At 40.9% G+C, this 23,269-nt stretch overlaps 1 protein-coding gene across 19 annotated transcripts in view; it reads right to left on the minus strand.

The window, feature by feature from the left end:
* Positions 1-23,000, minus strand: part of SLC25A26 (solute carrier family 25 member 26) — a 148,711-nt gene extending 125,711 nt beyond the window's left edge. For 2 of the 19 annotated variants that reach the window (XM_044933665.2, XM_044933677.2), the window contains exons 1-3: positions 22,656-22,972; positions 17,270-17,426; positions 12,333-12,442 (exon numbers count right to left, since the gene is read on the minus strand). In XM_044933665.2, coding sequence (XP_044789600.1) covers positions 12,333-12,442; positions 17,270-17,426; positions 22,656-22,688 — 300 coding nt within the window. In that variant the 5' untranslated portion in view covers positions 22,689-22,972. Of the gene's footprint in view, positions 1-12,332; positions 12,443-13,115; positions 13,341-14,811; positions 14,845-17,269; positions 17,427-22,181; positions 22,602-22,655 lie in introns of those variants that run through there. The other 17 variants (XM_044933664.2, XM_044933667.2, XM_044933666.2 and 14 more) reach the window with 16 other exon arrangements.
* Between the last annotated feature and the right edge of the window lie 269 nt (positions 23,001-23,269).

A 23,269-nucleotide genomic window follows, 5' to 3' on the forward strand; every position in this document is an offset into this window, starting at 1 on the left:
TTTCATCAGTTCAGTTGCTCAGTCATGTCCAACTCTTTGCGACCCCATGATTCGCAGCACGCCAGGCCTCCCTGTCCATCACCAACTCCCGGAGTTCACTCAGACTCACATCCATCGAGTCAGTGATGCCATCCAGCCATCTCATCCTCTGTCGTCCCCTTCTCCTCCTGCCCCCAATCCCTCCAGCACCAGAGTCTTTTCCAATGAGTCAACTCGTCACATGAGGTGGCCAAAGTACTGGAGTTTCAGCTTCAGCATCATTCCCTCCAAAGAAATCCCAGGGCTGATCTCCTTCAGAATGGACTGGTTGGATCTCCTTGCAGTCCAAGGGACTCTCAAGAGTCTTCTCCAACACCACAGTTCAAAAGCATCAATTCTTCGGTGCTCAGCCTTCTTCACAGTCCAACTCTCACATCCATACATGACCACAGGAAAAACCATAGCCTTGACTAGACGGACCTTTGTTGGCAAAGTAATGTCTCTGCTTTCCAATATGCTATCTAGGTTGGTCATAACTTTTCTTCCAAGGAGTAAGCGTCTTTTAATTTCATGGCTGCAGTCACCATCTGCAGCGATTTTGGAGCCCAAAAAAATAAAGTCTGACACTGTTTCCACTGTTTCCCCATCTATTTCCCATGAAGTGATGGGACCAGATGCCATGATCTTCGTTTTCTGAATGCTAAGCTTTAAGCCAACTTTTCACTCTCCAATATGAAATATTAATTTCATGTTAGAAGCTAATTATGTTAGTATTTAACATATAAATCAATCTGAGACAGAAGTTAATGAAGGTCAGGGAACTACTTGCCCTAGGAAGCAAGGGTAAAACCCAAATCTTTTGATTATCATCTCCAGAATTTTTTCATTGAAGTATAATTGATTTACAATGTTGTATTACTTTCAGCTACAGCAAAGTGATTCAGTTTTATATACATCTCCTTTATCAGATTCTTTTCCATCATAGTTTATTATAAGACACTGCATATTGGTCCCTGTGCTATACAATAGGTCCTTGCTGTTTATTTTATATATAGTTGTTTGTATCTGCTAACCCCCAGCTCCTAAGTTCTCTCTTCATCCTTTTCCCTTTGGTAACTCTAAGTTTGTTGTCTATGTCTGTTTCTGTTTTGGAAATAACTTTTGTATTATTTTTTAAATTATACATATAAGTGATATCATCTTGTCTTTCTCTGACTTGACTTATATGATATTCTCTAGACCCACCATGTTGCTGCAAATGGCATTATTTCATTTTTATGGCTAAGTAATATTCCACTGTGTGTGTTATTCAATTGCCCGATCATGTCCGACTCTTTGGGACCCCATGGACTGCAGCGCACCAGGCCCCCTGTCCCTCACCATCTCCCGAAGTTTGCCAAGTTCATGTTCACTGCATCAAAGATGCCACCCAGCCATCTCGTCCTCTGACGCCCTCTTCTCCTTCTGCCCTCAATCTTTCCCAGGAGTCTTCCCCAGCATCACAGTTCTTTATGGTATTATACATAATACATACATTTATATGTACATATATGTATACATCTTATTCATTCATCTGTTGATGGACATGGACATTTAGGTTGATTCTACATCCTGGCTACTAGAGTGATGCTATGAACACTGGGGTTTGTGTATTTTTTTGAATTATAGTTTTCCCCAGATATATGCCCAAGAGTAGGATTGCTGGACTGTATGGCAACTCTATTTTCAGTTTTCTAAGGAACTGCCTTATTCTTTTTCCATAATGGGTGCACCAATTTACATTCCTACCAACAGCATAGTAGGGTTCCCTTCTCTCTACCCCTCTCCAGCATTTACTATTTGTAGACTTTTTGATGATAGTCATTCTGACCAGTGTGAGGTAACACCTCACTGATGTTTTCATTTGCATTTCTCTAATAATTAAAAATGTCAAGCATCTTTTCATGTGCCTACTGATCAACTGGATGTCGTCTTTGGAGAAATGTCTATTTAGGTCTTCTGCCCATTTTTTGATTGCCGTTTTTTTTTGTTGTTTGGTTATTGAGCTATATGAACTGTGTGTGTATTTTGGAAATTAAGCTCTTGTCAGTCACACTGTTTGCAAATACTTCCTCCAAGTCCACAGGAAGCTTTTTTGTTTTGTTTATGATTTCCTTTGGTGGCTCAGACGGTAAACAATCCGCCTGCAATGCAAGAGACCCGGGTTCGATCCCTGGGTCAGGAAGATCCCCTGGAGAAAGAAATGGCAATCCACTCCAGTATTCTTGCCTGGAGAATTCCATGGACAGAGAAGCCTGGCGGACTACAGTCCACGGGGTCACAAAGAGCTGGACAAGACTGAGCAACATACGCTTTCACTTTGCTGTGCAAAAGCTTTTAAGTTTGATAGGTCCCATTTGTTTAGTTTTGCTTTTTTATTGCCTTGGAAGACTGATCCAGATTTTTCATTAAATATGTATCATATTTACATGCAGCTAATGAACTTAAAGATTCCAGGTTTAATTATCAGCTAATTCTTCATGTTTAAACCAGCAATGCCATGATAAGTTCAACAGACACTTAAAAACTGAGCCAATCGAAGTTTAATCATGAAGTAAAGCTGCTTTCGAACTGTGGTGCTGGAGAAGACTCTTGAGAGTTCCTCAGCAGGGAGATCAAACCAGTCAATCCTAAAGGAAAACAACCGTGAATATTCACTGGAAGGACTGATGCTAAAGCTCCAATACTTTGGCCACCTGATGCAGAGACCCAACTCACTGAAAGAGACTCTGATGCTGGGAAAGATTGAGGGCAGGAGGAGAAGGGGTCAACAGAGGATAAGATGGTTGGATGGCATCATCGACTCAATGGACATGAGTTTGAACAAACTCCAGGAGATAGTGAAGGACAGGGAAGTCTACCGTGCTGCAGTCCATGGGGTCACAAAGAGTCAGACACGACTTAGTGACTGAGCAACAACAAAAAATCTGCTTTAGACTTTGCATAGTAAACTCCAAGTGGCAAGTTAATGAGAGAGAAACACAGACAAAGAGACACACAGAAAATGAGAATTCAGGGCACCCCAAAAAAATTTTTAAAGCAGTTTATTTACTTGTATTTTATTCTACGTTCCCAAAATTCTTTCTAGAAAACAAGTTTTCAAATTAAGAATACCTAACATTACCTTTTTCGACACCACCATTTAAATTTAAAACCCCTGCCATTTCCTTGGAGAAGGAAATGGCAACCCACTCCGGTGTTCTTGCCTGGAGAATCCCAGGGATGGGGGAGCCTGGTGGGCTGCTGTCTCTGGGGTCGCACAGAGTCGGACACGACTGAAGTGACTTAGCAGCACAGTTCATCTGCTTGTCAATTCTGCCATCTTCTGGTTATAAATGGAATCACAGTTGTTGATAAAACAGAAAAAGCAATTGATAAATCCTACTATACCTTCCTTGTGCTTAAGTCCCTCAGTCATGTCTGACTGTTTTGTGACCCCATGGACTGTCCAGCCAGGCTCCTCTGTCCATGGAATTCTCCAGGCAAGAATACTGCAGTGGGCTGCCGTGCCCTCCTCCAGATCTTCCCAACGCAGGGACTGAAGCCAGGGCTCCTGCACTGCAGGTGGATTCTTTACTGTCTGAGCCACAGGGAAGCCCAATATCTCCCTTAGGGTTTAAATTATATCCACTGATACTGACGTGTAAGTTCACTATGCCTTTCTTCCTTATAAGCCTCTTTACACATATACAAAGAGCCAATGAGCATGAAAAGAGATTTTTTTTATGTATGTCTTCTCTTCCCTGATAAAACTAACAAACTTGATAATCCAGACTCTACACAAAAAGAGTCCTCTCAACAAAAATAATTATATCTTTTAGGCCCTGTGTCTAGAAGTTGTTTATAGAATCTCACAGAACTCAGAAGTAAACTTCAAATGATTCAAGTTCTTCGTGAAGTCGCTCAGTCGTGTCCAACTCTGTGACCCCATGGACTGTAGCCCACCAGGCTCCTCCATCCATGGAATTTTCTAGGCAAGAGTACTGGAGGGGTTGCCATTTCCTTCTCCAGGGGATCTTCCCAACCCAGGGATCGAACCTGGGTCTCCCGCATTGCGGGCAGATGCTTTACCATCTAAGCCACCAGGGACATTACCCAAGTAAAACAGCATCCATCTCCAGTTCTGCACCAGTTCTGCCACTTTTAAAAGATATAAAAAGTAGAAATTGAGGGTCTAATATCTGTTTAACTATTCACTTAGCAATGGTATTTTACTTTCCACAGCAGCTGGGAAACCTTGAGTGCATCGCTATATGTCTTTGAATTTCAATTTCTTTGTTTTCTGGAACTGACAGCCTTCACAAATCTGTAAAAGTCTAAGAATGTGCTCCAAACAGCAATTTGCATGACATGGGACCAGAACCAATTTTTAATAAGCATTTTACATTATCAGACACTATCCTGAGCATTTTAGAAGTGTTGTATCACTTAAGCTTTACAAGAACTCTGAGTGGGGTAGCATTAACCCAATTTTTCTAGATAAGGAAAACAACAGCTCAGTAAGGTTGTGTTAATGGCCTGCGTGCATGCATGCTCAGCAGCTTCAGTTCTTTGAGAACCCATGGACTGCAGCCCACCAGGCTCCTCTGTCCATAGGATTCTCCAGTCAAGAATACTGGAGTGGGTTGCCATGCCCTCTCCTGCAGAGGATCTTCCCACCCCAGGAATCAAACCCGTGTCTCCTGCACTGCAAGCGGATTCTTTACTGCTTAGCCACCAGGGAAGCCCTGTAAATGACCGGCAGACACAGAGTAAATACACAGATAAGACACAATTCCAACCCTGATCTGTGTAACTTGACAGCTCATGATCCATACTCTGCCTCCTTACAAAGGCCCTCAAAATAGTCTCTACCTACTTAGTAAATGTATCCAACTTTTTTATATATCCCTCAAGGACAGGGGTCAAAATTTCTTATTCTATGCTTCTTAGCCTCAATCACAGTACTAGATAAATAATAGGCACTTCAAGTATCTGTAAATTCTGTAGTTTAAGTCAGATTCTTCAACTTCATTATCCTATATGAAAATCATACCCATCATTTCTATAAAGCTGAGCTTAATTTGGGCAGCATAAACTGACACTGCTCTTAAATAAAGGGCCAACACAGAGCTCCCCCACCACCCCACACAAACTTCGTAAGATAATCAGTAAAACACACTGGCCAAGGTCATGAGTCAACACCACTTGAATGAATACTGCCTATCACATTAGGGAGAAAAAAGTCCATACAACAGAAAGTCTGAAATCTGTTGGAGAAAGAAGCCATAAAGAAAGCAGTGGAATGGTATGTAAGCAGCTCCTTGACAAGAGCCACCAGGAACAATCTCTCAGCACATCCACGCTGATTCTTTAAATGAATAACTACCAGCAGGATCATCGCCACCTGGGTGTTATGCCAGGCCCTGCCCTCTCTCTCTCCCCTTCCTCTTCCTCCCCTTTCCACGCTCAGCTCGGGCTCAGAGGGCTGGGACAGCTGAAGAGCTGGGGTGTGCTTCTAAGCAGAGCTCAGGAGACTCTGAGACGAGCTCAAGCACGCACACAACACAGCCACAACAAGCTAGCAAAGGCCCTCAAGAGGAAACGCGCTGAAGGAATTCTGCAGGAGAGGCTTTCCAAAGACGGACCCCACTTGGGTTCTCATGAACTCACCTTCTCCCTCTGCATCCCACGCTCTGCCTCAAACAGGGACTCTGATCAGTTCTCTCTCCTTGAGATTTGTACAAGTCTCCTAGCCTCCATTCACACACCATGCCCACTTCCACACTGCTGCCGGAGGCTGCTCTTAAACCACCAACCCTGAGGTGCTCTACTCAAACCTTCAAAGCGTAACAGCCAATAACTCCTCAGCATAGCAGGCAGGGCCCTCCAGGATGGTGTAGTCACATCTGTGAGCCATGCGGAACTTGAAAGCATCATCTAACAAGGGGTTTGCCTGAGTTCGAGAGCCTTCCCTGTGCCAACCCACCTCACCATCATCCTCTAAAACCAGCTCAAGGACGAGCTATTCTCTGAGGCCTTTCCTGACCCAACACCCATCCATCCACTCGAATTCACTTCCCCTAAAATACCTGGACCCCTTTACTGTGTGTCCACGCTTCCATGTCCATCTGCATGTCTTCATTGCAAGCCTCTAAAGGAAGTATTTTATCCTCACTGCCAAAAACACATTGAGGCCTTCTTAAGGTCTAAATCCACACTGCAAGGTCGGGATAACAAAAGCGGTGGAGGAAACTAAGAGGAGCTGAACAAAAGCAGCTGAGATAAAAGGAAACGAAGAAGTCCAAATGAGGAAAGGATATCAAAAGGGAAAGCAATAGGAAGGTGGTTCTTATAAATCTGGAGACAATTCTTTCTATAATTCTTATCGTTTCGTGTTCTTAAGAAGGAATTAAGGGACTTCCCTGGTGGCTCAGTGGTAAAGAATCTGCCCACTAATGCAGGACACAGGGGTTCAAGCCCTAGTGCAAGAAGATCCCATATGCTGTGGAGCAACTAAGCCCGTATGCCACAACTAATGAACCTGGGCTCTAAAGCCCATGCCTACAACAAGAAGATATCGCACTGAAAAGCCCACACGCTGCAAGGAAGAGTAGCCCCCACTCTTCACAACTAGAGAAAAGCCCACACAGCACCAAGGACCCAGCACAGCCAAATAAATAAATGCACGTGCGTGCTAAGTCGCTTCAGTCATGTCCAACTCTTTGCAACCCTATGGACTATATAGCCCGCCAAGCCCCTCCACATGGGATTCTTCAAGCAAGAATACTGAGGTGGGTTACCATGCCCTCATCCAAGGGATCTTCCTCACCAAGGGATTTAACCTGAGTCTCTTATGTCTCTTGCATTGGCAGGTAGGTTCTTCACTTGATCTTAGCCAGAAGGCCAAGAAGCGATCGGCAGGTAGGTTCTTTACCACTAGTGCCACTTGGGAAGCCCCATATATAAATTTTTTTAAAAGAAGAAGGAGGAATTATAAAGTCTGCCTTATGTACTTAATGTTTCTAAAGTAGAAAAAGAGGTTCCCCAGCCCAGTGGAAAATGAACAGACAGAATAGGGCAAAAAGCCCCCTTGGAAGAGGCATGTGCTCAGATTCATCAAAAAACAAAGTGCCTGAGAGAGTGTGGCTGGGTATCTAACAGTACGGCTGCAGCTTCTAATTGTCTTAACAAACTTCCCAGCACTGTCTGTACACTCCTGCCTTCAAGCATCTTAACACACGCAGGCATTTTCACCTGTAGCATTCCTGCGAGCTTCCTCCTGACTTGACAGCAATCCTGCACTTCAGTGGCACCCATCTTATTTTCCACTCAGCTTATTTTCCATAATTTGATTACACAACTGCACAGGAGTCTAACAAACTGCTAACACAATTTCAAATGAGAGTGCATCTCAATTAATTTATGGATATTCAAAACCTTTCATGATCATTTCAAAAGATGAAACCTATTTCAAAATTTGTCAACCTTTCTCCTATTTTTTTGCTCAGTGGTTCTTCTTAGAAAAGGTCGGTAAACATCATGAAAAGCACTTTAAAACATGCTATGAACAACATAATCAAAAATAGCTTAAATCCCCACTGAGGGAAAATATAAAATAATAAGTAACACATACACTGTGCTGTGTAGCCGGTAACACTCCTGACAACAATGCACCTAATCCTCTAAGCAGCCAATTTAGTGGTGAAGCTGAATAAAAATGATGTGCTTAACCCATATCTGACATTCAACAAAGCCCTGGAATGACTACTGGACGAAGTAGCTCCACTGACCTTGTCAGTTGCTACAGTAGCAAATTACAGCCTACACTACTTTCACTTTCAAGGCTCTTCAAGGCACGACTGGCCTTGAAAATGCTGCATGCAGTGCTCACTCTGACTTCAAAATCTCCATGTGTGAATACACTGCCACCCTCAAAAACTAACCAGTTTAATAAACTAAGATTTTTCAGTAGGCCAAAAAATACGGAATTCTGAGGAAGACAAAAGGAATCACGCTTTTGATCAGTGTGCTCCATACCTGTTGAGTATTCTTAGACACATGACTGCCACGTCAACTCAGTAAAAATATTTACGACTGGGTTATATATTAAAATTTTTGATAGTCCTTCATCAGTGGTGCTTAAGTATCACTGAATTCCAGAACCATCTAGGAATCGTGCTGAAAATGCAGGACCCACAGTGTCACTTCCCAAAAACTTCATTTGTAAACTGATGCCCAGGCAACTGATTCTAAAGTCGGTGCTCCCTGGGCCATATTACTATGTGGAGAAGTACTGTTAGAGGTACTTCAGAAAACGGTATCACTGGGCATTGCCTGGCAGTCCAATGGTTAGGACTCTATGCTTTCACTGCAGGGGCCCCAGGATCAATCCGTGGTCAGGGAACTAAGATCCCACATGCCACCTATTGTGGCCAGGAAAAAAAAAAAAAAGGAAAAAGAAAACATGGTATCACTGAGTTCCTAGCTTTCTCAATCCCAAGTTGGAATGGGACTGAAAAGAAAAATCTACCAGCACCACACACATCACCCATGAGCACGTTAAAGCACAGGGGCTGCTTTCAACAGCCAAGAAACTTTAATGTTCTTTCATTTCTGAAAACAATATTGACTAAGGCCATAAGTACAATAAGACCCAGGAAAAGTCAAATTCTAAAGTTAAAAAAAAAATCATTACCACTGCAATGTCATAGCATCTGTTATACTAAAGTAAACCCACCCCAAGCCTTCTGGTCTAATTACAGATTCTATTTACTTCTTACAGGGCTTTTTCTGTGTCTGATGAAAACTGAGCCATAAAATAATTGAGACAGGGATTTAGAGATTTGGTACAGCAAACCTCCTAACAAAAATGGCACAAATGGGACTCTTCTTGCTGTTGTTACATATTAAATCTTATTTGATCGATTTTACTGTATTCCAAATTACAAACATAAGGTAGAAGGTTGTAATTATAGTTTTATTGATTTGTCATTAACTTTTAATCAACCTGCTCCTACAGGGAATGGTTACTACAGCAGCGCTCGCTTGTTGCTAAGTCTCACACACTTATCATCACTACAGCAAAGTAACCCGACACGTTTAATGCCAACAAATATACAGTATTGTTTGTAAGCATCTGTTTGCAACCGCAACTATCGTTACAGAACAAGGACTGCACTAAACTGTATCTGATTTTCTCTAGGTCTCTTTACACCTTTCTGACCACTGACAGCTATACGTGTTTTTATATTCTATTCCTTTTTATTTCACCTATTTGTTTCTCCTAAATGCATCTGGTTCTTTCTCCTGCAGCGACCACACTTGGCTGAATCTGAAACCGAAAGTCGATGCTCTGTGAAACAGAAGCAAATGACTAAAACAGAAAGGCAGCAGGCACATGAGCTGCGAACACTGACACTGACCGCCTTTAGGAGTTTATCAAGAAAGTCGAAAGATCACAGGCGCTCAAGAAGAACATTTCACAAACTCCATAAATGGAATAAACTTTTTAGCATACTAAATGTAACTGAATTTAAAATCAAAGTCAACATCAAGCCATGTTTCACCAGTGAAATCCTCAGTCTATATACCTGCTGCTGATCAGTTCTCATCTTAAGGTTCTCCTGGCACCACAGAGGCTATAAAAAGGCATCTGACACAAGGCTTTACTACCTTAAGAACCATGCAAACACTATGAGACACAATACAGAGAAAACTATCCTAGAATTATTTATTTCCAGTCTTACAGACACTTATTTTCTAACTCTGAAGCCTACTCAATTCATCTCTTTTGCCCAACAGTTCACACATAGAATATTACATTTAAAAGGTTCCAGTTTAAAAAAACAAAAACAAAAAAAAACCATTTACAGATACTAACGTATTAGAATACAATATTTTCTACAGATCAAATATTGTACCATTAATCTGACTAACCTAACAGCTCTCCTTTGCCAATTTGATTTTAACACTTTTTATAATTTTGTTAAGTCTAAGAGAAATTTTATAACCTGAAAGTCTACCCTCCAACATGGCAAATCAAGTTTCAAGCACAATGGTCCTATTTGAAATGAAAAAAAAAGAAGCCAAGTTCTTTTTAATGCTTGCTCTCAGAACACACTACAAAATATAAGCCAAGTGTTGAGTTTACAAGAATATATTTAAACTAAATCAAAGTAACAGGCAATTCTAAAACAGCGGCAACAGCAGTCAGAGGACAGAATTTTTACAAGCTGAGAGACAATCCAACTCTCTCACATTGTTTGTTGTTCTTTAGTATATATACGTGAAAATAACTGCATGCAATGGGTTCTAATGTCAGAACATGATCTCAAAAACGTAAGCCAGGGATAATAAGTTAAAAGAATTTTTTAATTAAATATAAATTGCTTTTAAATGGCAGACTAAACTAATTTTCAGGCAGAATTCAAGTCCTGGTGTCTTTACTTTGGGTAAGAGTGGGGGGAATGAAAATCCCCAGAAACTGTACACAAACTGTCCATAAGCGCAGCTTACTGGAGAGACAACCACAGGTTTCATTAGCTTTCTAAAGGTGTCTCTAACTCATGAAGGAACTACTACTTTATGCTCTTTGCTACTCCAAAAATTAACATACTGGTAGTCCTATCACAGGAGAAGGCAATGGCACCCCACTCCAGTACTTTTGCCTAGAAAATCCCATGGACGAAGGAGCCTGGTAGGCTGCAGTCCACGGGGTCGCTAAAAGTCGGACACGACTGAGCGACTTCACTTTCACTTTTCACTTTCATGCATTGGAGAAGGAAATGGCAACCCACTCCAGTGTTCTTGCCTGGAGAATCCCAGGGACGGGGGAGCCTGGTGGGCTGCCGTCTATGGGGTTGCACAGAGTCGGACACGACTGAAGTGACTTAGCAGCAGCAACAGCAGTCCTATCACACTTATAAGTTCAGTAAATTATTAATACAACTTTAAATCCAGAGTTGACTTGGGTTCTACAAAATTATTTGTAAACCAATGTCAAAAGGAAGTTTTATATAAAACACTTCTGTGAATTTAATGTCTTTTGAGCTAACTTCTTTCAACATTCTCTTCAAGGAGAGATCTTTATTAAAGCTTCCAAGTATGCTTAAAAAAATAATCTTTAGCAATTAGGTGCAGAACTCCATACACATCCATTAGACCATTCCTGTCACTGTATTCAAATCTTCTATGGTCTTAACAAGTTATGCCTGCCTGGTCCTAGGACTTTTATAAAGTAGATGTGACTAACACCAATGAAGATAATTATTGTACTGACTTTTCATTATAATTCTGGCAATTTTTTGCTTTATATTTTGAGACTATGCTAAGTTCCAAGTTCAGGTTTATTACATTTCCCAAGAGAATTGTTCCTTGTATCACTATACAAGTTTCTTTTTTATTTGCTTTAAGTCTTTTTCTGGGGAAGGGGGCTAATATTAACATTATTATCCACTCTCAAGTAGCCTTTCTGAATCAGTGAGGGCCGACCAAAGAAGTAGAATCACTAAGAAAGGTAAGAATGAGGAGTTATCACAGGGATACGAGCAGTAATTGTGAGAGCTAATTAGGCAGTTCATATAGAACTGTTGCCTCTGCATGGAGAGTTGGCAAAGAAATTTAGAAGACAGGCAATCAGGAAGGAAAGATGGGTGTGAAATGGAGACAAGCAAGGACAAACTGAATTTCACATTCTCCACCACCAATCTCGATGCTGTGGGTGTCCTGTAGTACCAAGCAGCATCCTTCACCAGAGCCCACACATCTGACTCAAAACTTAAGAGAAGCTGAAGAAGAAGATCCAGCGGGAGGTGGATCAGCTGGAGGCCTGGCTTGCTTCCTGAAGCCAAAAGATCATTGATGAGGTGTATGAACTGCATCTGTGTCTGACCCCACACCAACCTTCTGCGCATGAACACAAATGCTGCGTCACTCTCGCCTTCAAAATGTTGTGCAGATTTCTCTTGCAGCCAGGCTAACATGGAACCCTCCTGGAAAGGGAGTTCTAGGAAACAGTTCTTGCTCAATTATGCTGACAACAAAAAGCCACAATTTACATGGATATTTTCTTCTATTTCTTTAATTTTATTCTTTCTGTATAATTATGTTTGAGGTATGTCTCTTGTAAATGACATATATCTGGATTCTTCTTTCCTACTATCTAGACTATCTTTCAGCTATCATGTTTAATTCATTTACATTTATTGGGCTTTAAGACTTTCATAATTTAAAAAAGAATTGTCTTTTGAAAATGAAATGAAGTAATATATATACTGAAGATAATTCATGCTTTGCATTTCTGAAGTATGTTATACATATAACTTATTACTTACCACTTCTCCAGCCGAGGCAGCCAACATGTGTGTCACAGGCATCAAATATGAAGAAGAATCAGTGTGCAAAATCCATTTCACATATTCATAGGTGACAAAAAAGGCAGCAGCTGAAATTTGAAACAAACCAGTCTCTCACAAAGCTTAAATATCTATGCAAACTGTGAATATGTTTCTCAAAAAAAATTACAACACAGTAACTTATGAGACAATGAAGATAATAAATATTAAATATGAATAATATAAATAAATATAAATATTTATAAATATGTTGTTTGTTTATATTTATAAATATTTCAAAGATAAGTAATAATAATAACGATATAATAATATGTACTCTTCCCCTGCCATCCCATCACTCTTACGGATTTCACTGAGCCCATGTTACATGCTTGACCTTGGACTTACAAACATGCAGAAGACATGACCCTGCTGCCATGAGGAACCCTAACAGCTAACCTGGCATTTACCAATTTGTACTGACAAGTCACTTAACACTTTTTAATAAGAGTTTTAGAAAAGGATATGAATATCTGTGACACAAAATATCTTTACATATGATCATAAAATAATCAACTACACACTAATTTACAGACAGGTTAAAACTGCAAACATGTATCTCAATAAAACACCTATTCCGTTATGCTTTATTGCTGGATACTCAAAATAACCATGGCTACTTTTTACTACCTCAATTCACCTTTACTTCAAGAAAACAATCAACTATTTAATTAAAACTGAAAATCAAAATCTCTAAAAAGCTACCCCATCATATGAACTAACCTTAGCAGCACAGGAACACTTTTAGACTTGCCATGCACTGTTAATCAAAGATGTTTATCAGTCACATAAAAGATTTGGCATGAAACATAAATACATGGCAAAATCATCTTTCAAAGGTCATTTGAACATGTCACAGCAAAGTCTGAAATACTCAGGAAAAGAGCTTGAGAGTGAAAAGCAGTTCCCCTCCATTAGTCAGGAAGCTTGTAACAAACACTCCTCAGCAGCTAAAAAACAGCAGGCCAGAAGAGGCGGCACGCTGTCCCTGGATGAGTAAGGCCCAAGCGGGCAGCTGTATTTAGTTAACGCAGGACCTAATTCCCACCTGCGATTCTTACTTAGGCTGGTCCTGTTTTGGCCCACTCACTAAATGGGCTAGAACAGGGGTGCCCAGTCTCCGGGATCTAACACCTGATGATCTGAGGTGGAGATGATGTAATACTATGAGAAATAAAGTGCACAATAAATGGAATATGTTTGAATCATCCCAAAACCATCCCCCACACACACCCCCCTGTCTGTGGTAAAATGGGTCTTCCATGAAACCAGTCCCTGGTGCCAAAAAGGTTGGGGACCACCGGGCTAGAATATCACCAATCGAATTCAGCTCTAAGTTCCACCTCCTGGACATGGCACCACCCACCCCCATCCCTGCCGAGTGAAAACAAAGCAAAAAAACTGTGGTTCCCCTACATTCCTTCTGCATTCCCTTCTAAACATGTAGTACGTATGGCTCTTGCTACAGTTCTTCTCCTCTTGCAGCCCTCAGCCCCTTCCACCCCCTGCACAATACGTCCTCAAAAAAATCCTACAACCGCTGTATGTTAAAATGATGTATTGTATTCTGAAGAGAACTTGAACCAATAGCAAAAAATGTTTAAAGTGCCTCATAAAGAGTTTCAATTCACTAAAAATTTGCAGAAAAGCAGCCATTTCTGGAATGGTGGCACTCTGACTTTTTATCCAGCCTCTCCTATTCAATGATGTTCTGTGGAGGGCAAAGTAAAGCAGTCCAAGAACATCCACTTTCTCAAACATACAAAAATTCAAAACCATGTTCTCTATATAAACTCCTGCTCACAAATATCAAAACCAGTCCTGTGAGCTTAAGGGAGGCCCATGTACCCTGACGGAGAAGGCAATGACACCCCACTCCAGTACTCTTGCCTGGAAAATCCCACGGACGGAGGAGCCTGTTAGGCTGCAGTCCATGGGGTCGCTAAGAGTCGGACACAACTGAGCAACTTCACTTTCACTTTTCACTTTCATGCATTGGAGAAGGAAATGGCAACCCACTCCAGTTGTCTTGTCTGGAGAATTCCAGGGACGGGGGAGCCTGGTGGGCTGCCGTCTATGGGGTCGCACAGAGTCGGACACGACTGAAGTGACTTAGCATAGCATAGCATGTACCCTGAAGACCATCACTAATACTTCATCTACCAACAATCCCTACACAATATGCAAGAGAGAAAAATTATTTACAACAGTGAAGGAGACAAGGTAAGGAGGAGTACCCAAAAGATAGGGACTTAGTAACATATTGATATTTCTTTGCAATTCCCTAGTTCAGAGGTTCCCAAACTTGTCTGCATATTAAAATTACCAGGGGATATATATATTTTTTTGGGGGGGGGGATATATATTTTTTTAAAAATCCAAAGCCCAGGCCACACCTCAGACCAACTAAATTCCATACCTCTGAGAATGGGTCACAGGCAGCAGTACTTTCTTTAAAAAAAAAAAAAAATCATTAGGTGATCAGGTGACTGAAACACAGACAAATATAGGAACCAAGGCCCATCTCCCACTAACAGTATATTTGGCATGGAGTGCGTGCTAAATGGTGACTTGCTATAATCGATTACTGAAAATTTAGGCATAAAAGAATTCAGAGTGAGTGAAAGTCGCTCAGTCATGTCCAACTCTTTGCAACCCCATGGACTATATAGTCCATGGAATTCGTCAGGCCAGAATACTGGAGTGGGTAGCCTTTCCCTTCTCCAGGGAAAAGAATTCAAGGATAACCTCAAAACAGTTGGCTGTTCTAAGGATGGCTCAGGGAAAGGGAAGAAGCGATAAACTAAAGGACCAAAAAGACTTGCACTACAAATCTTTATGTGAATACTGTGCTTTTTACAGATGAACATTTCAATGTCAAGTTAACAAGAAAGAATTTCTAATGAAACACACTGCGAAAAAGAAATCAAACCTTAGAACTGAAGAATCTTCTGTCATGTTGATGTTTGGTAGAAATCAACACAATACTGTAAAGCAATTATCCTTCAATTAAAAATAAATCAAAAATTTAAAAAAAATTTTTATTTTTAATGGAGCAGTGGTTTTGTGAGTGTCTGTTTGGTGGTAGTGGTTTTGTGTTTGCTCAGTTTGAGTGCCAATCAAAGCATCAGTAAACAGTTATCAAAATAAGTATCTGAATAAAAAAAGAGTATACCAACAGGTAGATTAAATAAAATAGGTTCACCTCTTCCACAAGACTCCCCAAGGCAGAGGTTACTGAGCTTAGCTTCACATCTGAATCACCTGGGAAGCTACTAACACTCTTGATACCCAGGCAAAGCCAAGACCAGTTAAACTTCTCATAGAGACACAGGCATCAGTATTTTGTAAAACTCCCCAAGAGATTTCAACATTCAGGCAAGGTTGAGAACAACTGCTCTAAGGCATCACAATCAACGTCAGAGGATTTTAACTAAGAGTTCTACCATGAAAACCACTTTCAAAAGACTGCTCGTGGTTTTGTTTTTTTTCCAATAGGAAAAGGAGTATGTCAAGGCTGTATACTGTCACCCTGCTTATTTAACTTCTATGCAGAGTACATCATGAGAACGCTGGACTGGAAGAAACACAAGCTGGAATCAAGATTGCCAGGAGAAATATCAATAACCTCAGATATGCAGATGACACCACCCTTATGGCAGAAAGTGAAGAGGAACTAAAAGCCTCTTGATGAAAGTGAAAGTGGAGAGTGAAAAAGTTGGCTTAACGCTCAACATTCAGAAAATGAAGATCATGGCATCCGGTCCCATCACTTCATGGGAAATAGATGGGAAAACAGTGGAAACAGTGTCAGACTTTATATTTTTGGGCTCCAAAATCACTGCAGATGGTGACTGCAGCCATGAAATTAAAAGACGCTTACTCCTTGGAAGAAAAGTTATGACCAACCTAGACAGCATATTGGAAAGCAGAGACATTACTTTGCCAACAAAGGTACGTCTATTCAAGGCTATGGTTTTTCCTGTGGTCATGTATGGATGTGAGAGTTGGACTGTGAAGAAGGCTGAGCGCCGAAGAATTGATGCTTTTGAACTGTGGTGTTGGAGAAGACTCTTGAGAGTCCCTTGGACTGCAAGGAGATCCAACCAGTCCATTCGGAAGGAGATCAGCCCTGGGATTTCTTTGGAAGGAATGATGCTGAAGCTGAAACTCCAGTACTTTGGCCACCTCATGTGAAGAGTTGACTCAATGGAAAAAGACCCTGATGCTGGGAGGGATTGGGGGCAGGAGGAGAAGGGGACGACAGAGGATGAGATGGCTGGATGGCATCTCTGACTTGATGGACGTGAGTCTGAGTGAACTCCGGGAGTTGGTGATGGACAGGGAGGCCTGGCGTGCTGCGATTCATGGGGTCGCAAAGAGTCGGACACGACTGAGCAACTGAACTGAGGATGGCATCTATAGCGCTGCTGCTGCTGCTGAGTCGCTTCAGTCGTGTCCGACTCTGTGCGACCCCAGAGACGGCAGTTCACCAGGCTCCCCGTCCCTGGGATTCTCCAGGCAACAACACTGGAGTGGGTAGCCATTTCCTCCTCCAATGTGTGAAAGTGAAAAGTGAAAGTGAAGTCGCTCAGTCGTGTCCGACCCTTCACGACCCCAAGGACTGCAGCCTACCAGGCTCCTCCGTCCATGGGATTTTCCAGGCAAGAGTACTGGAGTGGGTTGCCACTGCCTTCTCCGTCTATAGCACTAGTTGAGTCAAAAATAATGGATTAATGAATAGAAAACAAATTCCAAGTATCAACCATATTAAACATAAGGAATTCTTTCTAGGGTTGGACCACATATTATTCTGAAAATAAATCCCATTAGCCTGGCTTTATATAAAGCAATGATAATATCAATATAACTGTTACCATTAGGAAAGGATCCAATAGCAGTAGAAGGAACTCCAGCGTATACTCCATAAAAACCACCGGCCTTATAAAATCCTTGAGGGCTCTGTAGCCTGGTTTTAATGGTATCCAGAGGAAATAATATCAAGTCAACAAAGACACCTGCTACTCCGCCAGCCTTAAAAAAAATAAAAAAAGAAAGTTACAAAAAAATAATAAGCTTCCATTTGAGGGATGGGGATAAGAAGGTAGTTTTTAAAGCACATTTCTTTCGAACATGGTTTTAAACTTCACCAGACTACTTTGGTATAGTCAAAAGACCTCCTACCTAAATCTACAGATTTGTCCTGGGAAAATAACCATTATTGTGCTATAGTTTCAAACTGTGAATTTTATATTATATATTCATTTTAAACAAATGTTTAATGATTTCTTTAACAATTTTAAAATTAATTTTAAATTAATGATTTCATTGGGCTCAAAAAAGTGAAACAAACCAACCTCAGAAAAGTAGAGAGTTCAAAGTCTCCTTCCTTATCCTGAAAAACTGAGGTAATCACTCTTATTGGTTTCTTATTGTATATGTCCTAAGTTACTTCAGGTAACATATACAAGCAAATATGAATCTGAGGAACCTCCCTGAACATCTAGTGGTTAGGACTGGGGGCTTCCACTGCAGGGGCCACAAGTTCCACCCCTGGTAGGGAACTAAGATACCACATGCTGTGCAGCCAAAAACATACACAAATAAAAAATAAACAAGTAAATGGCAAATTTTTTAAAATATGAATATGTATTTTATTTTACTTTTTTTTTTTAAGTAAAAGGTGGTTTGCAGCACTGTGTTTTTTTCATTTGACAATTTAACTCAGTATTCCTTCCAAATTATACCAAATGTTTTATTTTTGGCCTTTTTAACTGAGTAGTGGATCTGCATTTTAAGAAATAAATTGTTTTGAAATTTCCATTCTAAATTGGTAATGTTGCCTTTGAATCTAGATCCACATTTTAAGAATCACATATCTGAGGATTCTTGATATTTTCTCTACTTTTGGTATACTGGAAAATTCCTTGATAAATTTTAATTTAAGAGAGTAAGTGAAAAAATAGAGCTAAATTCCTGGAGGGCATTAAACCTGACCCAAACGCATCATCTCCCAAGAGACACCATGCTGCTTTAGGGAAGGTGCACTTTAAAAACTGACTGAAAACCAAGTCTGCCCCTTGTGATTACAGTAAAGCATTGGCAGAGTAGAACATTTTAAAAACTGGTTACAGCTTAGCCAAAGCAAAAAGAAACTCCGAAAAACAGAAACTCAGAGACAGCAAAAGAGAAAGGTCAATACACAAGGTCTGAAGGTACCATTTACAGACATGAATCAACACCACTTCATAGCAAGTAAATGGAAGAATTATAAAGTGGCAATATGGTTCCTATTCAGTAATTTTTAAACTGAATTGCTAACTTTTCTATCTTTTAGACTTTGAACTATGTGAATATATTACCTATTCAAAAAGTAAAAGTAGACATTAAAAACTATATATTCCATGACACAGAAAAAGAGGAAACAATACTATTCAAACATACAGGCAGAGTTCAAAATCATCTGTTGTTTCCATCCTTTGGGATTACAAAGTGCTCAGGTGGTATAAGGGTTAGTACCTAGCAAACACTTTCTGCTCTACTTGGCATGCACGATAAAACCACTGCAAGAGTTCACTGGAAAAATGAAATTACTCAGATGAGAAACGAAATAATCTCCGTTTTTCAATGAGCTAGCATAGGTCAATTATTAAAAATTAGTGTACACTACCTTGAAAGGCATGACAGAACCATGCAGGTCACTCTGCAAATGACCTAACAAGTTGTCATGAAAAGAACACAGAGATGTGCCAGTAGAGTATCAAGTGAAAGTAGGAATAAAAAAAAGACAATGTGGAAATCATCTAAGCCACAGGGCAAAGGTCACAATTAGGAAAGTTAAAAAAATAAAAAATAAAAGCCAACATTTTGAACACTCTTCTCATTTATTCTTTAAGGATTTTATAAATTCAATATGTAATAAAATATTTTGCCTGACTCTTCATTTTCTCAAAACACAAGGAAAACTAAAATTCTTGTGAGAATGTCTGATATGACTGATTTCTTTAAAAATATGCTGCACTTCATTCTAATTTTCTCTTTAATCTTAGGAAGGGGTTCACAAAGATGCTTACTATCTACTGCTAAATTTTAATCAGTAAGTTAATTACTTTTTAATCAATTTGGCTACTTTGCATGCATTGATTCTCCAGCCATTCTTTCATTAGAATTCTTATATACTGAGAGTAAACGATCACAATCTACTTATCTAGCAAATCATGAATCAAGAGCTACTAACTTCTGTGAATTTCAAACTTCAATAACTCACGTATCATGTAAATTCATGACACTGGAAAAAATACAGCTAACAGGAATAAGAATACATATAAATGTAGACACACAACAACATGTTTAAGATTTTTTTTTTAAACCTTAAACCTTAAGGAATGCTTATAATTTTACATCAAGTCAGCAGCAATTGAATCTTAAGAAACTCTACCAATTTATTTTTTTTCTTCAGCCTGAGGAATTGTTTTATTTATGATCACGTATCAAAAGGTTACCAAAGGATTCGTTTCAAGATTTACGGTAGATTACAGAGAAAATCCTAAGTACTAGACAAAACCCAAAAAGAACGTAACACAGATAACCAGCAAGCTTTACCTCACCATAACAATTTATTGAGATCATGAAACCATATACAATAGATAACATATATACCACAACCTTAAAAGTGTTACAGACAGCAAGAATCTAATCAGTGCTTTGAAATTCCTCTGGGAGTTGAAGAAAGTTAAGATTACATGCTATGAAACCTTTATTTCTCCAAAGAAAGCTGGCAAAAACAGGAAAAACAAAATCACAGCTACTCAACTACAGGACAAAAACCAAACCACCTGCCTAATTTAACTAAGCAAAATGATCACAGGCCCCTAGCCTAGACCATAACTACGAACACGAAAAACATTAACATGGCTTCTCCGGAGAACATCCCTCCATGACATTCTCGGTTTTCTCCACAGTGAAGCAGCCACCAGTGACTTTAACCTCCTCAACGCAAAGCTGTGGCTTCCTATGAGACCTGCCTTCTTCTGCATCCTCCACCCACTCTCCCTGCAGCGCTTCTTGACCCTCTACACTAATGGCAGCGTTGTCTTTGTAAAACAGATTTACGCGCTCTTTAAAGTTTCCAAAAGCCCTTAGTATGAAAAACAGAATCACAATACAGCCTGCAAGCCTCTAGAAGTTCACCGCCCCCCCCACTCCCCGACACTTCTCCACCCCCAACTCCATCATTAAGGCTTTGCTAGGTACCTTCTGGCCACCTTGACCTTTTTCCTGAGTCATCTGATCTCGCCCGTTTCCAGGACTGTGTACATGATGCTCTCTAATCCCCCAAGTCTGCATTTAGACCCTCTTGTTCTACACTGATTAGAATTTTAATTCTCTAGTTGAGCATCTGACCATTTCTTCAAAGTTTGTGTGTGTCCCTCGAGACTGTAAGATCCATAACTGTTTTTTTCACCAGTATGTTCCCAGCACCAGTACACAGTAGGCCATAGTAGGCACTTAATAACTATTAGAAGAATACATGAATTAATGACTGTAACAAAAGGTTACTAACCATGTTGGGGGGGGGTGGTCATTGTCATTGAGTTTTATTTTTTGAGGCCATGCAACATGCAGGATCTTAGTTCTCCAAGATGATTCTCTATCAGTAATACCTCAATTCATTTCTTTCACAGCACCTTATGGTTAATGCTTTGGTTTGTTTGCCATCAAATCTCCAAGGGCAATCACAGTACCAGTAGGCAGAATATATGGCAGAGAAACTGCACATGAAATGAATTCAGCTGGAGGAAAACTTTCCTTGAAACTTCTACCAATCCATCCTAATTCTACTCTCTTTAAGTACACTTAAAAAGTATGCATATGTACTATTATTTAATAAATCCTAAACAAATTTTAAAACCATGTTTCTTTCCTTAACTGACACCTGCTTTCAGCAACTGCTACTGTTGTTGACTTAAGAGACAGTCTTAAAGAGCAATAAGGAGCACGAAATCCCATGTTACACTGCCTGGAATCTGAGCTCAGACACTAACACACATGAAATGTATCTCACTTGTATGACTTCGGAAAAATAATCTAACATACCACTCCTCAGTTCCCTCACTGGGAGAACTAGGATAAGACTTCAATTGTTTGTCAGAATTAAACCAGAAGCTGTACCTAAAAAGCTTACCCTACTTCCCCACAGAGCAATGCTCTCACAAGTACTACTGCTATCTCACCAGCTGTACAGGGAAACGCCTTCAAGAGTGGTAATGCCTCTCTCTGCATCTCTAAAACCTAGCTTCCACAGATCTCAACAAATCTGGATTTAAAACCAACGTTCCACACGTCTGAGTAAGATCCCCCTTCCACATCTCTCCATAGCACGCTGAAAGTAACCCTCACGTCATTTAGGCTAACAATCATTTCCCTCTTCAGCCTCCACCACCAGACCAGGTCTATCTTGTTCACCATGTTATCTCCCACACCTGCAGAAAACATTTGATAATTGAATGAAGAAAGCCCTCTGAGTCTCCCTTTCTCAGGAAAGCTTTCGTAAAGATATTTGTCTGTTTTCTGCCTCTGCCCACTCTCCCACAATGAAAAAACAGACAATCTGTCTGGTTCACCACTGTATCTAGTAACCCCTACTGGACCTGTTTTCAAAATATTTATTGAAGGACTTTTTTTTGGGGGGGGGGGTGGTTTAAGATTTTTTTAAGATTTTTTGATTCTTCTTTCCTATTATACACCACTGACTGCACAGCGCGGCTATTTGGGCTCATCAGTACATACCTAAAGCCTAGAAAAATATTCAGACGCAGAATAGCCGATTAATTATGTATTGAATGAACGGATACATCATTTTCCGAGAATAAAAAAGATACAGCAAAACGAAACTACAGTCTTGGCCAACAGGTCTGGAGGCGACTTGAGCGTCCTTGTGAATATTTCATTAACTGCCAAGTTCTCCCAACTGTGGTTACAGTATATAATTAAAGCTTTTCTTTTTCCTTTAGATAAACCGCGGTGCGGAGGACGAGTCCAGTATCCCACCGCTAACCCACTCCTGTCCCTTTCTGGCATACAGGTAGCAAACTTAGGGACTTGACACAAGCCCCGGCGCGGCCCAGAACCCCCGCGCTTCCTCCCAGACCTGGTGACCGGTGATCCAGGGACGATTCACCGCGCAAAAACGGAAGGAGGTGCTAAGAGAAGACACCGGAGTTCCGGTGCAGGACTCCGGCACTCCTAACGCCCGGTACTCACCACCAGCGAGGCTGTGAACCCAGGCCGGTCCATGGCCCCATAGACTTGATCAGGGTTATAATTCAAGGCTGACCAGAGGCGAGTCACGGGCACCTGACACTGGGCGCCGCCATCTTGGAAGCCGCCGGCACTTCCGCGGCCTCTTGAGGTTGAACCACAACAATTACACGTGCAAACGGGGAAGCTGCGCCAGGAGTGCTGGGATGGAGGGGCGGAGTCTGGAAAGGGTGATCTAGTCAAATCTCGCGACTCTTCTCTGGCTCCAAGTCCGACGGCTTCTCAGTAGGCTAGATGGAGGAACTCTCGCGAGCAAATGAGCCTAGACCGAGAACCTGGCGCAGCAAGTCCCCACCCCCGTGAGCGTAGGGTGAATCCCAAGCTTTAACCTAAAGGACGCGTGGCTGTAAGTGGAAGGCGTGGTCATGGAGCTGCCGGACTAGTTTCTGGGGAGGCCTGTGGCTTCCAACGGAGAAGGCGATGGCACCCCACTCCAATACTTTTGCCTGTAAAATCCCATGGACGGAGGAGCTTGGTAGGCTGCAGTCCATGGGGTCGCTAGAGTCGACACGACTGAGCGACTTCACTTTCACTTTTCACTTTCATGCATTGGAGAA

The sequence above is a fragment of the Bubalus bubalis genome, chromosome 21 (genome assembly GCF_019923935.1).
Source record: "Bubalus bubalis isolate 160015118507 breed Murrah chromosome 21, NDDB_SH_1, whole genome shotgun sequence".
NCBI classification, from domain to species: Eukaryota; Metazoa; Chordata; class Mammalia; order Artiodactyla; family Bovidae; genus Bubalus; species Bubalus bubalis.